Here is a 17,473-nt window from a genome sequence, read left to right as displayed (position 1 = left end):
GCTCGGGTTGTGATCCCAGGGTCCTGGGATCGAGACCTGCGTTGGGATCCCTGCTCAGTGGGAGGCCTGCCTCCCCCCATCTCCCTGCCTGCCTGTCTGTCTGCTTGTGATCTCTGTCAAATAAATAAATAAAATCTTTAAAAAAAAAAAAGTGCTCATCACAAGAAAAGAAGTTTTGTTAATTATGTTTGGTGACAGATGTTAACTAGACTTACAGTGCTGATCATTTCACAATGTGTACAAACGTCAAATAATAATGTACATCTGAAACCGATGTTACATGTTGAGTACATCTCAATTAAAAAAAAAAAATCACAACAGAGACCAAAAAAAGATCTTAATAAAACTCAACAATTGCTTCCACTAACAACAACAACTTCTGATAAAATTCCTAGGAAAACAGGGACACCTGGGTGGCTTAGTCCGGTATTCATCTGCCTTCAGCTCAAGTCATGATCCTGAGGTCCTGTGATCGAGCTGTGTTGGGCTCCCTGCTCAGCGCGCTCTCACTCTCTCTGACAAATAAATTTTTAAAAATCTTTTTTTTTTTTTAATTCCTAGTAAAACAGAAATTCAAAGACATTTCATTCACATCAGAAAGACTAATCAACTACCAATGTTGTATTTGATGGTGAAATAATAAGGCCATTCTCATTAAAGTTGGGGAAAAGAATGCCCTTTGTTACCACTACTACTTAATGCTGTTCTAGGTATCCTAATCAGCACATAAGAGCAAGAAGAAATGAGACAAACTGAGGAAAGATGAAGACAAAATAATCATTTGTCAATGATATATCTGGTCACTATGAAAGCAAGAAGATCAACTACCATTGCTAAAATACACAACTGCAACTCAGTGGTTAAATTAATACATAAAAATCAGTTACCGGATAGAAAACATATTGAGAAGAGAATCTTTACACCAGCAAGATTTTTATTAAAAACAATGAATAAACTTATGACTTGAGCAAAGTCTAGATCAAGAATTCTACAAAATAAGAAAAAAGACTAAAATATAATCAGGTGAATGGAAAGGATAGCATGTTCCTGGATTACTGGGCTTAACAGGAGGAAAAATGTCAGTTCTGCCCACACTGATGCAGAAATTAACAAAATGATCATCAACATGATAATCAAATTCATTAAGGAAATCTTTAAATCCAGATGCTGAGACACAGAAAGAGGCAAACATCCACAGAACAAAACGGGAATTGCAAAAACAGGAGGGCATGCATGTGCTCATAGTGTGTGCATGTGGTGCATGTAATGCATGCGTGCGGTGCGTGCATGGTATGTGTAGTGCGTGTGGTGCGTGCAGTGCGTGCGTGGTACGTGCAGTGCGTGTAGTGCGTCCAGTGCGTGAGTGCATGGTGCGGGCATGTGTGTGGTCCGTGCCTGTGGTGCCTGTGAGAGTGTGTATGTGTAATGAAATGCTAAAAAACAAAGAGCATCACAAGCGAATGAAGAAAAGCTGACCCCGGCCAGTTACACCAGAAGGGGCAGCCATGGACCTTTAGAGGCTCCCCAGAACTAGCCCTGACTAGGCCCACGCGGCAAAGGGTACAGGGAGGAGACGCATCACAGGCAACATGGACTCCATGTGGACCCACCTCAGGCACATGCATCTAAAACAATCAAGATCAAAGTTTTCTAGAAGAAGCATTAAAAAAGAAAAAAAGAAACAAGTGAAATTAAATTTAATGATATATTTTTATTTAACCCAATACATCCAAAGCATTATCATCTCAACAGGTAATCAGTATAAAAAGTTATTCATTCTTTTTTCATATTTAGTTTTCAAAATCAGTTATATATTTTCCACTTGTCTGACATCTCAATTTGGATACTAAATTTTCATCAGAGACATTGGATTTGTAGGTCAATTTCATAATATTTATAGTTGAGAAAGGAGATCCACATGCCCAAGTTGTTCCAAACAACTTAAAAGTTTCTCAATAATTGGACCATTATCGGTTTTTAAACTTTAATTCAAACCAACTAAAATTTAAAATTCATTTCCCAAGGCACACTAGCAACATTTCAAGTGCTGAAAACCCACATGTGGCCAGTGGATAACGAATTAGACAACAGAAGTCCAGAATTTTCCACTGCAACTCAAACCTCCAAGGTCTCACACTGACCACCACAGCTGCTATAGACTCCAAGTCACCATGACCTTTAATACATCTGGAATCAAACCCAAATTCCTCCATCTGCTGCTTATGCAGTCATGGGCAGTGTTCTTATGCTCAGCGAGCTTCAGTTTTCTCATCTATAAAAAGGGGGTGATGGTGCCCATCTTGTGAAATTCTGAAGATTAAAGGCCTGATTCACAGAAGAAACTATATGTTAGTTCTTTCCCCTTATATCTATAGAGTACTTATGAAGTGTTTTCCAATTTACTGTTTTATTTGCTTCTGACAACAGGATGGTAGGACAAGTATCATTACCCCCATTTAAAGATGAGACAACATGGGGCGCCTGGGTGGCTCAGTGGGTTAAGCCTCTGCCTTTGGCTCAGGTCATGATCTCAGGGTCCTGGGATAGAGCCCTGCTTGGGGCTCTCTGCTCAGCAGGGAGCCTTCCTTCCCCTCTCTCTCTGCCTGCCTCTCTGCCTTTGTGATCTCTGCCTGTCAAATAAATAAATAAAATCTTAAAAAAAAAAAAAAAAAGATGAGACAACAAAGTTCAGAGAAGTTAAGGGAACAACTCAAAGTCCTACGCAGGGGAATTCTAACCCCTGTAACATATGCCTCGGGGTCCACTGCTTCTCCCACAGCCAGCACAGCGTGCCAGCCCCAGCTGTGCCTCAGTCTCCAGCTGCCTCCTCCTTACTAATCCAAGAGGAGGGTGGGCAGACCTGGAGTATAGGGCACGGGACCCCTCCCAGGCAGCCTACTCCGGCTTCAAGGAAGACAGGGTTCTCCTCTGCCTCTTCCCTGTAGCACAGGAGCCTGCAGGGCCTGGCCATCTCCCTGTCTCAGTGCACAGTCAGGCCCCCACTGACGTCCTTCTGCAGAGTTACAGAGAGCAAAGAGGAAGGAACCAACCACTCCTCAAAGGGGCAAAAGAGAAGGACCCAAGGGAAAGAGTTAGGCTCATCTTCTATCAAAACGAATGCAGATGATCTTACTGTTCCCTGGACTTACTGAGAAGGGAGACTCCATCAGCCACCACCCCAAAGCCTCTGATGGAATTCTTCAATGCCACACAGCAGCGAGAATGAATGATGGACAACTACACACAGCAACGTGGTGAATCACAAGGGGGATGCTAAGCAAAAGCAGCCTAAACCCCTAAAGGAAGCAAATGGGGTAATTCCATTTATGTGAAACTCTAAAAGGTTCAAACTAATTTATGCTCAAAGATTTGCAGGAGAGGGGTTATCCTTGGTTGGGGAGTGTGGGGTAGGTGGGGGAGTCAAGGGGCTTCTGGGGAACTGGTGCTGTTCTGTTTCTGGTCCCAAAAACTGACATTGAAAACATGGCTGTGTTTGTGAAAATTCGTCATGTGCACTTTTCCGTACAATTATGCTGCAAGAAAACTTTATACTAACTTCTGGGGTGATGGAAATCTTCAATAAATCGATCCAAGTAGTGGTTATACGGGTATAGATATATGTTAAATGTCATTGACCTGTCTGCTAAGGTTGTATTTTACTGTTTACAAATGAAACATAGGAAATTACACCCCAAAAAGAGTCTCAGAAATGTCACATAATTGTCCCTCCTAAATTTAAACAACTCTAAACTCACTAGCTTAGCCTCAAGGTCTTATTAAAAAAATTTAGTTTATAAATATTAAATACCATTTGAAATTTAAGAAGGTGTTATGAAATCAAGTGACACTCTAGTATATAACTATATTGCTCTAAAATGTTTCTTAAATATATTTATTATCTTAAGAGTTGGTGCCACACACCTTCCTTCAAGGATACTTTGCTTGGGGCACCTGGGTGGTATAGTCAGTTAAGCGTCTGACTCTTGGCTTCAGCTCAGGTCATGATCTCATGGGTCGTGGAATCAAATCCCATGACCTGCTACCTGCTCAGTGCAGAGTCCGCTTGAGAGTCTCTTCCCTTCCTCCCCTCCCACTTGTGCACACTCTCTCTCCCAAATAAATAAATAAGCTTTAAAAACAAACAAACAAAGATACCTTAAGATAATATTTTATTCCAAGCCTTTTCCCTTCCCAATTGGAAGTATGAAAAAAGGCTTAGCTCAGGCAAAAATTCACAGATTTCAAGATTGTAAGGTTAAAATCAGTGAACCTTTAAATCTAAGCATTTGCCTTTTAGAAAACATTGTATTAAATGTAGACATTGAAAACATTAGCATATTGACAACAGGTTTCCAAAATAATGCAAGAAAACTTCCCCAAGAGATCAATGGGGCAATTATTGGTCCCTTAATTTGTCTATAAATCTCAATGTGCCAAACAAATACTATCTTTTAGCACTTGAGTGTTTATTAATATAAAATCTTAGCAAGGTAAATTAAATTCCCTACAAATTTTTTATCAACTCAGAAACACTATTTTTTGGTCTGTTAAATGCCCTTAAGTTCTTTAAGTAACAGTCCCAGTTCAGCCTTGCTGAGATCTGCTAAGGCCTAGAGGGTTGACTTTTATTCTGAGATCCAACCTCCCAAGGCCAACCACTGAGAAGATCTGTGAAACAAGAATACTTATTTCAGGGGTGCCTGGGTAGCTCAGCGGGTTAAAGTCTCTGCCTTCAGCTCAGGTCATGATCCCAGGGTCCTGGGATCAAGCCCCGCATTGGGCTCTCTGCTCAGTGGGGAGTCTGCTTCCTCCTCTCTCTCTCTCTGCCTGCCTCTCTGCCTACTTGTGATCTCTATCTGTCAAATAAATAAATAAATAAATAAATCTTTTAAAAAAAAAGAATACTTATTTCAATATAGTCAATAATAGTAACAACTTTATATGGTCACCATACTTATTGTGGTGCACATTTCATAATGTATGTCATTGTCAAATCACTACGTTGTATACCTGAAATTAATGTAATATTATATGTCAACTATACTTCAATTAAACATTTTTAAAAAGTAAAAAACTACTTATTTCATATTGTAAAATTCCCATTGGCCCCCAGAGGCATCTAACGTACTTTAAAATATTAACAACAACAAATTTCACCAAACCAATTAAACAATGGCACTTTAATAAAGTGGCACTTGTCTTATGAGAAATGAAGAACTTCTTGAACATGAACCTAAATTCCAGTGTCCTGGGGGGGGGAGGCTAAAAACTATGGAAAAGAGGAACATACCTCTGCCTTAAAAAGGGATTTCCTAGGGAGAGTGTCCTGAAGAGGCACAACAGTGATCTGAAAGGGACCATTGACCTAAAACAGCCATGGCCAGTATCATTTTCAAACCAGGCCATACCCTCTGATGGTCAGTCTGACTTTCACATTGTCCACATCCTCTCAGTGCAGCTTGTTAATAAAATGACCTAAGTTAAAACAAGTGACAAAGGTATGCCAGTACTTGTTGGGATAACAAGATATTCTCTCTTAGTAATACAAGTGTTAAGTGATATAACAAACTCTTGGGCTTATTTTTTAATCCTCAGAATAACATTCTTGAGCAAAGACAATTTTTGGATAAACTATGCTTCTGGTCTACCTCTTAATTATAATTCAGTAGATTTACACATAATCAAAGGCCAAGTCCTTCACACAAAGAGGGTCTTACCTGTGAGAAGTTCAGCCCATTCAGTGGATGGCACTGCTCTTCCACCTTTTCCACAGCCCCAGTCTGCTTCCTCAGCCGCTCGGCCTCCTGGGCAAGGTACAGATCTAAGACAGGCACCCCCCGGGACTTAATGTCCACTTCTGTCAGGGAGTTGACCATGAGCATCACCCAGATGGGCCTCTTCCGCTCCCAGTTCCCTGCAATGGCATTGAAGAGGTAGTCGGCATAGAGGCCTTTGCCACGCTGGTCCGGCGTCATCCACGAGGGCATCATGAGCTTGACGTACTCTAGGTGCCGCTTCAGGCGGCAGTAGATGTCCCGGGGGAGCACGTCCTGGAGGTTCTCTCCCTGTGGCAGCATCTGACAACTAGTGAGGGCCGAGATTGTGTAGGGGTCAGTGAGGTCCAGCTCGAAGTACACAATGCTGCTCTGCTGAAAAGCTTCCTTGGAGTTGTCCGGGATAAAGTCCCAAACCCGAGTGTACGGAACATGGATCGTGCCAAAGAAGTAAGATGGTGGGTCTCGCTTTATGGTCCACAAGAAGGAATTCAATTCACTTTGCTGAAAGGAAGAGAAAGGACATTAAGGCACTATATGGAGGGTCAGAAACCTGACAGGAGAAAACGAAGTGGACAGACAAGCCACACTGCAGGAGAAAGACGATTAAAGTACGATTTAGACTTCTGAGTCCAGGTAGATTCACCTAACAGCAGCAGGAGTCCTTGAGGCAGCATTTTCCCCTTTTCCACCGAAATGCTGATTGAAGTCAAAAAAGTAATAGCAGTTCTTGAGTTTGCCCTAGCAATGAACTGGGCCTCAGGCAAAGCAGGGACTCTCAAGGGACTCCCAATGACACACCTGATAGACATGAGGGGACACCTGAGGAGACCACTGGTACTTCCCAGGCAGGCAGACTGATGGTGTCTGCATCTTCAGATCTCAAATCCAACATTCCCAGAAGCAGTGGCTCTCAACGGCCGCACATTGTCTCCCAAAAGCTATAGGCTGAGCAGCAGATGCATTCACCCAAGGGAAAGCCACAGTGCCTTGAGGGTCTCAATTTCAACAGCAGGCATTTGGGAAGGGTCTGTTTATTAAGAGACCCCGTACAAAGACCTGCACAGGGCAGCCTTTCAGGACTTCAAGTCTCAAGGTCAGATAGACTCATGAGGTGAACCATGCATCAAGCAGCCCAAAAATGTAAAAATCCAGGCGTACAGAAAAGACATTTCTTTACAAAAAAAGCTTTAATTTGGGCAGCCTTTTAAGTAATATGCTTTCCTGGATTGCAGAGTTTCAACTTACAATCAGCTCTCATTATTGTCATAGTTACGTTCTATAAAGTCACCACAAACACTGAATTCCCAAATAATGAACCACTGCTCCTGGGAGAAGTACAAGGGTTAGGTTCCTAAAAGCCTCTGTTTATACAACATTTTCATTGACAGAGCAATGCTTCTGTTGAAAAGCACCGTATTGGGGCGCCTGGGTGGCTCAGTGGGTTAAAGCCTCTGTCCCAAGGTCCTGGGATCGAGCCCTGCATCAAGCTCTCTGCTCAGCAGGGAGATTGCTTCCTCCTCTCTCTCTGCCTGCCTCTGCCTACTTGTGATCTCTGTCAAATAAATAAATAAAATCTTTTTAAAAAGAAAAGAAAAGAAAAGCACTGTATTGAGACGCGTGGATGGCTCAGTTAGTTAAGCTGCTGCCTTCGGCTCAGGTCATGATCCCAGGGTTCTGAGATCAAGTCCTGCATCAGGCTCCTTGCTCAGTGGTGAGCCTGCTTCTCTGCATCTGCCTCTGCATGCCACTCTGCCTGCTGTGCTCTCTCTCTCTCTCTCTCTGACAAATAAATAAATAAAATCTTTTAAAAAGAGAAAAGAAAAGCACCATATTGTATACACGTGGTTGATTCATGAACATGGAACTCATGGCCAACAGCACTAAAACTCATGCCTGAACAAAGCTCATCTAACCCATCCATTTTCTCTCTAAGGCACATCACAGCCTCCTTGCGCTTAGGAACACTAGACGGTACCTGGGCTCGGTTATTTTAAACAGTGAGATCACCCACAAGCACAAAAATGCAAAAAACATAGGGGCGCCTGGGTGGCTCAGTGTGTTAAAGCCTCTGCCTTCAGCTGGGGTCATGATCCCAGTGTCCTGGGATCGAGCCCCGCATCGGGCTCTCTGCACCTCAGGGAGCCTGCTTCCTCCCCTCTCTCTCTGCCTGCCTCTCTGCCTGCTTGTGCTCTCTGTCTCCCAAATAAATAAATAAAATCTTAAAAAAAAAAATGCAAAAAACGCAGACCACCAAAAGAACACTTGTTCACCTATTACTTGTTGAGAGTTGAAACAAAGCACAGCATCGATTTATTTGACCCCAGCTGGGAGTGTGTGGATCGGGGGACTAAAATTTTTCCAGTTCTGGAAATGGCTGCACATGACCATGACAGTGCCACAAGCATTGGGGTTACAAATCTATTTCAGCAGGCAGGCCAATTCACAAATGGGAGATCTACAAAGAATGAGGATCAGCTGTATTTGCATTTGTGTTAATGGTTTCAGTAAGAGGCAGCTACCTATTTTCCAGTGAAGTGTTACACAGAATCTCAAAATCTAAGACAAAAACTGGCTGACGCAGGGGCCTCATTCTCACAGCCTTTAACCTTTTCTTCTCCTGCCCTCTGGCCACCCTCCACAAAAGCACCTTCTGACCACTCAGAGGATGACAGAGGGCTGGGCATGAGGTAACAGTGGGGGCCGGTTGGCAGCAAACAGGCTCACAGCTCTGGATAAACACTATTGCCTAAGCAGCCCGAGCCAGTCATGGCCACATGGGAGCAGGCCTAGTGCTCCAGAACAGGTTTTTCAAAAGCAACTAAAAATCTTCAGTTTAAATAAAACATTCCAGTTGAAGGGGTGCCTGGGTGGCTCAGTCGATGAAGCATCTACCTTCAGCTCAGGTCATGATCTTGGGGTCCTGGGACGGAGTCCCACATCCAGCTCCCTGCTCAGCAGGAAGTGTGCTTCTCCCTCTACCACTCCTCCTGGATTCTGATCTTCCCCCACCATAAATAAATGAAGTCTTAAAAAAAAAAAAAAAAAAAAAGATTCTCTCTCCTTCTGCCCCTCCCAGCTTGCACACTCACTCAAAAAAAAAAAAAAAAAAAAATCCAGTTGGAATATGTTGCCCCCATTTTCTTAAATGCCATCCAAGCCAAACAGAACATATCTCACTAGCTCTAGCCCCAAGCCTGTGGCCTTGGTTGTTTGTTGTTTTTTTTTTAAGTATTGAAGTTAGAGTTCTGCTCACACATACACCTTTTCAAGACTGCACTAATTGGTAACAAGAGTCTAAATTCTGCTTGTCTCAGCTACCTCCCTGAGATTTTTTTTTTTAATATTTTATTTATTTGACAGAGAGAAATTACAACTAGGCAGAGAGGCAGGCAGAGAGAGAGGAGGAAGCAGGCTCCCTGCGGAGCAGAGAGCCTGATGTGGGGCTTGATCCCAGGACTCTGGGATCATGACCTGAGCCGAAGGCAGGGGCTTTAACCCACTGAGCCACCCAGGTGCCCCCCCTCCCTGAGATTTTTAAAAGCCACTTCATTTCTCTGTACCTCCGATTCCCCATCTTTAAAAGTTAGATAATATCTGCCACAGGTTATGGGAATAAACAAACTGGGCAGGTAATTGTTAAACGAATGAAAAATTAAAGAAAGAATGTATTTTTTAAACTTATTAACGATTGAATTGATATTAAGAGATGAATCAAATCCAGGGTCTCCAGCCAGCCCTCTGGCATCCTTTTAGGGAGTAATGACTGTTCCCAGGGTTATTTAAATACATCAAAAAGCCAAACTGAAACTCTATCTAAAACAATGGCTGCCAAAGCTAATTAAGCAGTCAAATGCCTCATTGTTAAAGTTAAATCAAGCCGGTAGAAAAACACTGGTTAACCAGATGCTACTCAAAAGCCAAGACCGACAGTTACACTTTGGTTCATTTAAAATGGGTCACAAAATGAGTACCTATAAAGGCAGCTCATTCGGTCAAGGTGGTCTTTGAGACAGAGGTTGAGTTTGGTTTATTCATTTTATGGGGAAGAGTTGCTCACTGAAGGGCCCTGGGTGGTGCTATGACCAGTCTCTCAGACCAATGGACAGGATCCGCTCACACATGTTCCACATAGTCCACCAAAGGACTTCTCCACAGCCTCCAACTGGGAGACACAGCAAAGAGCTAAAATGCTATTATTAAACCCATGGGCACCTAACTCATTGTCATCTACCAGGAGACTGTGATATCAGACAAATATATTCACAGGAAAATGCAACCCCTACTGCAGGGTCATGGTCAAGGGTTGGGGGATGGGCAGAGCGGGAGGGATGGTTTCCTTTCACTTGCATTTGGGTTTGTTTTTCCCCAATACTCTTAATCACCCTAAACTCTCATCCTATCTCAAAATACCTATACTTTTCTTTAGTTTTTTTCTATTTATTTATTTCAGAGACAGAGAGAGAGCGAGCACAAGCAGGGGAAGGGACCAGAGGAAAGGAAGAATCAGACTCCCCACTGAGCAGGGAGCCCAATAAGAGACTTGATCCCAGGACCCCAGGATCATGACCTGAGCCAAAGACAGATGCTTAACCCACTGAGCCCCCCAGGCGCACCTTTACACTTCTCTTTAAACGAAATCTGTTCAACTATATGTATCCATTTTTATTTACTTATTTCTTCCTTTTCAATTAGTATTAGTCTACAATGGAGTTGTTTTACACTCTTTTTGCTGAAAACTGCTCATATTTTTTTTAAAAAACCCACAGAAAACAAGACTCACGTCCTGGCATCCAGCCACGTAATAACAGTAATGACGCTAAGAACAGCCAGCTGTTCTGAAATGTTCACTGTGCACCAGGGACCATTCAAGCATTGCACATGAATGCTCCTACTACATTTGTTCAATTTGCATTTATTCCACAACTATTTACTGGGTGTCAGGGACTGTTGTAGGCACGGGATACTGGGGTATTCTAGGGCACTAGGAGTATAAGCAAATAAAAAACAGACCCCTGCCTCAGGTATGTCAGTGATATCTGTTGTAAAGAATATGAAAGCAGGAAAGGGAACAGGGAATACTGGTGGAGAAGAGATTCAGCCTTAAATAAGGTGATCGGAATCACGGAATGTCTGGTAGGAGATTTAGACCTTGCTGTGAAGGCAGGTGAAAAGGCAAACCAGGGGGATATCTGAAAGAGCATTCCGTCCAGGAGGAAGGAACAGCAGTGCAAAGGCCCCGAGGCAGAAACGTTCTAGCAAGGATGCCATCCTAACTACCGCAGGATGAGTGAAGAGGAAAGCAGGAAGAAAAGTCAGAGAGGTGAGCAAGTCCTGGCCACATAAGAGCTACGGCAGGTTTCTGTGAGAGGAGCAACACAAGCCAACCAAACGCGTAAACAGGACTGCTCTGATGGCCGTCAGTAGACTATGGAGGGATGAGGACAGATGCAAGAAAGTCAGTTAGGAAGTTGCCAAAAGAATCCAAGAGAGAAAACAGAGTCGTAGTGACAGAATTGAGATGTGATCAGGTTCTGGGTGTATTTTAGAAACTAGAGCTAATAGGACTTGCTGATGAATTGGTTAATTAAAAAGAGGAAGAAGTTGCCATCGACTGAGAGAAAGGAGGGAGGGGGTGGAACAGGAGCAGAGGGGAAGGTCAGAAGTCTGGCTTGGGCCCTGCTGAGTGGAGATGTCAAGCAAACAACCAAGTGGGGAAGTTGAGCTGCTGGAGTCCAGACTTTGGGAGAGGCCTGGACCACAGATAAACACGAAGTACGGTCACCATTTAGATGTTATTTAAAGTCAAGGGGCTGAATAAGATTTCCAAGGGACTATGTATCAATTAGGAAAGAAAAGGTCTAGAAATGATCTAACCTTGCAAAGTCAAGGGAAAGAAGAGCAGCCAGCAAAAAAGAATGAGAGAAGTGACGGTCGAGGTTGCTGAGAAAATCGAAGAGTAGGAAGCCAAGTGAAGACAGTGGTTCAAGGAGGAGAATGTGAGCACGGGGCTCAGTGTGGCTGGTGCGCCAAATGACACAAGGATTTGAGAACTGGCCTCTGGATGGAGCAACACTGAGGGCACTGGGGACCAAAACAAGAACAGTTTTGGTGGCATGGTGGGGGTGAAAGCCTGCCAGGGACCCCCATTCAGGACAGAATCAGAAGAAAGGCAGTTGAGAAGATACACCATTAATTAAGACGCTGGCCATTTCCACATGTGGAAATTGAGACCTTGAGAGGATTATGATGTGACCCAAGGTCCCAGAACTGCTGAGTGGGTTCGCAGCCAGGCAGGGTGGCTCCTGAATCCTGGGGTTTTTGTTTTTTTTTTAAGATTTTATTTATTCATTTGACAGAGAGAGATCACAAGTAGGCAGAGAGGCAGACAGAGAGAGAGAGAGAAAGAGAGAGGGAAGCAGGCTCCCTGCTGAGCAGAGAGCCGATGTGGGACTCGATCCCAGGACCCCGGGATCATGACCTGAGCCAAAGGCAGAGGCTTAACCCACTGAGCCACCCAGGCACCCTGAATCCTGGGTTTAAAACACTACAAGATGCGGGGCGCCTGGGTGGCTCAGTGGGTTAAAGCCTCTGCCTTCGGCTCAGGTCATGATCCCGGGGTCCTGGGATTGAGCCCCACATCGGACTCTCTGCTCTGCGGGGAGCCTGCTTCCTCCTCTCTCTCTGCCTGCCTCTCTGCCTAGTTGTGATTTCTCTCTGTCAAATAAATAAAATATTAAAAAACAAAACAAAACACCACAAGATGCTACCTTAAGACGGAACACACTATACTCCTGACTCAGCATCCTCTTTCCATGGATATGCTAGTAGGCATCCTGCTGCTCAGGAGTGCTTCCTGACTCCGAAGAAAAGGCTCTGTCCAGGTCCCCTTCCCTTAGCCCCATGACCCACCCCCCCACCTCCCCACCCCCCGCCAAATAAATCCACACCACCACTCTTTTTTAAGATTTTATTTATTTATTTATTTACTTATTTGAGAGAAAGAAAATGAGCCCCGGGCGGTGGAGGGGAGGCAGAGGGAGAGAGGGAAAGAGAGAACCTCAAGCCAGCTCTGCGCTGAGCATGAAACCTGACACACCTGACACAGGGCTCAATTTCACGACCCTGAATTCATGACTTGAGCGGAACTCAAGAGTCGGACACTTAACTGACTGAGCTACCCAAGCGCCCCCACACCATTTTTAAATCTTCAAATTGCCACTTTTCCCACTCTATCTTTTCAAAATAACACACTTTTTAAAGACAGGGGTCTTAAAGAGTTTTTCAAGAAGTGTTCCTCGTCTTGGAGAGCTAGCTTCTTCAATAAATGGAGCTCTGCCCATCCCTCGCAGCACCAGCAGTCCCTCCCCGGGGCCACTCACAGTGCCCTCTCAGGCAGGGGTGCTTTGGGGAGAGCATGAACTGGAAGAAAAGACTTCAGGGCTTCTGATCTGGGAGCTCTCCCCTTGCCCTGCACACCAGCGAGCCCCCAGGCGGCTGTATTGGTCCTAAGGGTTCAACTGCCCCTGCCAGCCTTATACTCAGGGGTGGGGCTGTTTCGTCTCCACAAAAGGAAAAGAACAAAATTGTTCTACCACCCCATTTCAGTGTAACTGCGGCTACCACGTGCTACTAGCTGAAGCCACGTGTTTTAATATTTCACTGAAGGATGGGTGCCTGGGTGGCTCGGTGGGGGGTTAAGCATCTGCCTTTGGCTTAGGTCATGATCCCGGGGTCCTGGATTCGAGTCCTGCATTGGGCTCCTTGCTTAGCAGGGAGCCTGCTTCTCCCTCTGCCTGCCGCTCCCCTGCTTGTGCTCTCTCTCTCTGTCCATCAAATAGATAAATAAAAACATTTAAAAAAAAACATATGATTGATTAGAATAAAAACTTAATACCATAAACACACGTCCCTTCTGAACCTTGCTGCAACTGGCCTGGAAGAAAAAAGACGCAGCCATGGATGACAAGTGCAAGAAGCTACAAGCTCTGTCCGCTGAGCCATGGGCGATTTTAAACCACATATCTGTAATCCATGCAATGAAACAAAGGAGCTCAATGGCAACTTGTGCAATGTGGGCTAAGTCCCTTAGCGGCTGCACCCCTGAGCTCCTCCCATCCCAGGCTCCTGGGGCCTGTGATAACGGCACTTTTCCAAAAGTACTCTTCGACAGACCAATTAGAATGATACCAAAGTGAGCTGGCTTTCGTTGACAGTCTTCATTCAACAAATATTTATTGAAAATCTACTGTGTCCAGGCACTCTTCTAAGCCCTGGGGACGCAGCAGCAAGCCAAACAAACAAAAATTCCTACCCTTTCAAAGATTACATGGTGTGTGGGGCAGGGAGGAAGTGAGTAGGGGAGCAGCAGCAAACAAATTGTTATCAGTTAAGTGCTCCGGAAAAAAATAAAGCAGGAAAGGCAGATAGGAGTGCAGGTGCGTCCAGAGTTGACATAATCTTTGACAGACTATCAGGAAAAGTCTCTTTCAAAGAGTTTGAGCAAAGACCAGATGGAAGTATCGGAGCAAGCATGTGGATATTTGCAGGAAGAAACAGCACAGGTGAAAGAACAGAGGCAGGAGTAATAAAGAACACTCACTGAGTTCTGTTTGAGTGTAGATAAGGAAGAGACGACCTGCGTGGTGCTCAGGGCAAAGCCTGCAGTATCTACAGACAGACCAGCTTGGAAGACCTCTCTGTAATGATTAACGAAAGTGGACACCAAACCAGTTCTCAAACCACAGAACGCTACCCAGTAAGCTGCTGCACTGGGCTGGAGGCTGGATTCCTGAGCTTTGCTCTACAATCTCAAGACCCCAGCCTCAGGGAGCACCCACCCACAGCGCCCCCCACAGAGCAGGTCAAGCATACAGTCCTGCCGCTGACTGACCTGACCTCTGCAGGGGATAAGACAGTTTGCCCAAGGAACAGAACAGAGATTTCCCAAATGTGGTCCAGGGACCTGGGGCTGTCCCCAAGACCCCTCCAAGCAGTGTGTAAGGTCAGAACTATTTCAACAATACTACTAAGATATTTTCCTCTCATGCTCTCATTCTCTCACAAGTGTACAGAGACTTTTCTAGAGGCTACATGTGTGGGATGATATCACTGCTCTGAAGATTAATGGCGTGTGTCCTTACTAAAACTTCCATTAACCCACATACATAAAGGCTCTTTGGAATCCTCAGCACTTTTTTAGTTCGTAGAGGGGTCCTGGGACCAAAAAAGTTTGAGAACTGCGAGAGTAAAAAGGCCATGGAGAGGGGTTCAAGAATCAAGAGAAACAGAGACTTTATCAAGACTCACTGGTCAGGGGCACCTGGGTGGCTCAGTAGGTTAAAGCCTCTGCCTTCGGCTCAGGTCATGGTCTCCGGGTGCTGGGATCAAGCCCCGCATCGGGTTCTCTGCTCAGCGGGGAACGTGCTTCCTCCTCTCTCTGCCTACTTGTAATCTCTGTCTATCAAATAAATAAATAAAATTTTTTTTAAAAAAAGACTCACTCGTCAAGACTATAATTACGAGTGGATTTGCAGCAGTGAAAAACGTCTGCTTTCACAGGAAAGGATGGACTGCTTTGTAGCCCAAGGGTGCAGCTGTCCTACCGAGTTTGAAACTCTCCCTGCTGCAGACTTTCCTCTGCAGCCACTGAGCCTCCCACCTTCCTAGAGGGAGAGCCTCCGCAAGCCTCCAGCCCAGGACGCGCCAGGGAACTCAGTGTCACTTCCCGCTCAGCCCCGTGAGCCAGAAAGGCTCAATTAGGTCTCCCTCTCCCTTGGTGCGGTTAGGACGATGAATAAAATTACCAGGGTGACAGGGCCCACAATGCTGCGCAGGTGTCACCGAAGGTGGGCCGACCTAAGGTCCGAGGACGCACCGGCCATCCAAAGGACGGGTCTAGTATCACCCTCCCCAACTCCAGAGATTCGGAGATCAGACCCACCGATACAAACACAACCTTCAAGGAGCTCGAAAGAACTGGAGAACTACAGAAAATTCGAGCCTAAGAAAACTAATCGGAAGAAGGAAATATTCATCTCGAAAGGGGGGCCAGCCTCGGAGACGCTAGACCTGTCCGACTTCCGCTCGGCTTCTGCTCCTGGAGGGCTGGGTGAACCCAGGTAGGTCACCGGGACTCCCTCGCCCGGGTTCCTCTCACCTGCAAAGCGCCAATGCGAATATCTAGGCAAGTGCCTGTGCGTGAACGAGAGGCTGTCAGATGCGGTTACTTCGCGAATGCGCTGTGTGACCTGCGTTGCAAAGGTTCCTTTCTGAGCCTGTTACCCCAGTTTCCCACATCGGTAAAACAAGAGGACTGAATTCAGCCCCCCCAATCCCTTCTAAGTCGGGTACTGAATTTTAAGTCTAGCAGCTGCAGGGCGCTTTTACCACCTCGATAAGCGCAGAAGAAACTAAACGCTGGGGAAGAGAGGGCAGAACAAACTTCCAAAGTAAATGTGCCACAGTCCCTGCACCGCTCGGCCTTCGAAGACTCTCCGCCCGACGTCCACGAAAGCCCGCGAAGCAGACGGGAGAGACCCAGGAGACCCCGCTGGGACTCTCTTTGGCTGCCCTGCCCAATGGCGAGGGCTGGGGACAGGGTCTCATGCGGCCGGGGGGCTTGCTCCCCCGCCAGAAAGGGGAACCCATTAAGAAGGCGCGGTCGGGGGAGGTGGCTCGGGATCCGAGTGCGCGGTTCTTCGCGGGTCTGTGGAGGTAACGCGGGGAAACCGCCTCGCCCGCTCGAGACGCGCGCCTTACCTGGGGCTTGAGCTCGCAGTTGGAGGAGGCAGGCGCGCTGCGCCGCGGGTCTGCGCCGGTGGGCAGGAGGCAGAGGGTCGGCAGCAGGAACCAGCTCCAGGGACTCATCCTCCCCAGCGTGACTCCGAGGCCCAGGACGCGGAGGGAAGGAGTAGGGCAGCAGGGACCGCGCAGCCCGGCTAGCCGGCGGCCGCGGAGCTGTGGACTAGCGGGGCGCCCGCCATAGCGCGCGGGGCTCGGGGGACCCGGAGCGCCAGCCCGCAGCCCCGAGGCTGGCGTCAGCTCCCCCTGCAGTTCGCTCGGCAGTCGGCGGGCGGGGCTGGGGCAAGCTGGGCCTCTGCAACCTCGTGGGGCGGGGCCCTGACCTCCCACGCGCACTCCTCCCCGCTGCCCTTCAGTCCCGCGCGGAGGCGGCCGCGGGAGTCGCCGGCCCGCTGCTCCCGCGCAAACCAGTCCCGGGCCGCGGGCCACCGGGTGAGGCGGCCAGAGGGGAAAAGTGAAGCTCCAGCAGCGTCTGCCGGCCTCACGCCGAAATCCTATCGGCTCCTACCCCCGCGTCTGTATTTAGGCTTCCAGCTTTGAGGGTGGCCCCGGGTTGGAGGAGACAGTCCCAAAGAAACAAACGATAGGCTGTTTTTAAAGGAAAGCTCATTTAAACAAAGGAAATGGCACTGAAGTTTTGTCTGTAAAAGAGAGGAATAGTCCGTGTGTGCATATACGCTTAAAAGTCGGGAACCGCAAAAGCCGGCTCTCCATTAAGTGTCCTCTTAAGGGATTTGGGGTAATAATATTAAGGATGTGAACCCCAAACTTGGATTACTTCACAGATTAGATGAAAACATTGATGGAAAGCATCTTGTTTGATGCGCATAGGAGGCCTGCAAAATGTTACTTGGTCCCTTTCTGTCCCAAAATTTTCAAGGGCCTATTCACAGAAC

The 17,473-nt window shown here is 46.4% G+C and overlaps 1 protein-coding gene across 3 annotated transcripts in view; it reads right to left on the bottom strand.

The window, feature by feature from the left end:
- Positions 1-16,851, bottom strand: part of TRABD2A (TraB domain containing 2A) — a 55,660-nt gene extending 38,809 nt beyond the window's left edge. For all 3 annotated transcript variants that reach the window (XR_006815097.1, XM_045979433.1, XM_045979434.1), the window contains exons 1-2: positions 16,536-16,851; positions 5,718-6,278 (exon numbers count right to left, since the gene is read on the bottom strand). Coding sequence is in view for 2 of the 3 variants with exons in the window: in XM_045979433.1 (XP_045835389.1) it covers positions 5,718-6,278; positions 16,536-16,643 (669 nt within the window). In the remaining variant the exon portion in view is untranslated. The remainder of the gene's footprint in view (positions 1-5,717; positions 6,279-16,535) is intronic.
- Positions 16,852-17,473: the final 622 nt, after the last annotated feature.

Source organism: Meles meles, chromosome 15 (genome assembly GCF_922984935.1).
Source record: "Meles meles chromosome 15, mMelMel3.1 paternal haplotype, whole genome shotgun sequence".
NCBI lineage: Eukaryota > Metazoa > Chordata > Mammalia > Carnivora > Mustelidae > Meles > Meles meles.
Note: the sequence above shows the minus strand (reverse complement) of the source record. Positions and strands in the feature narration are given on the sequence as shown.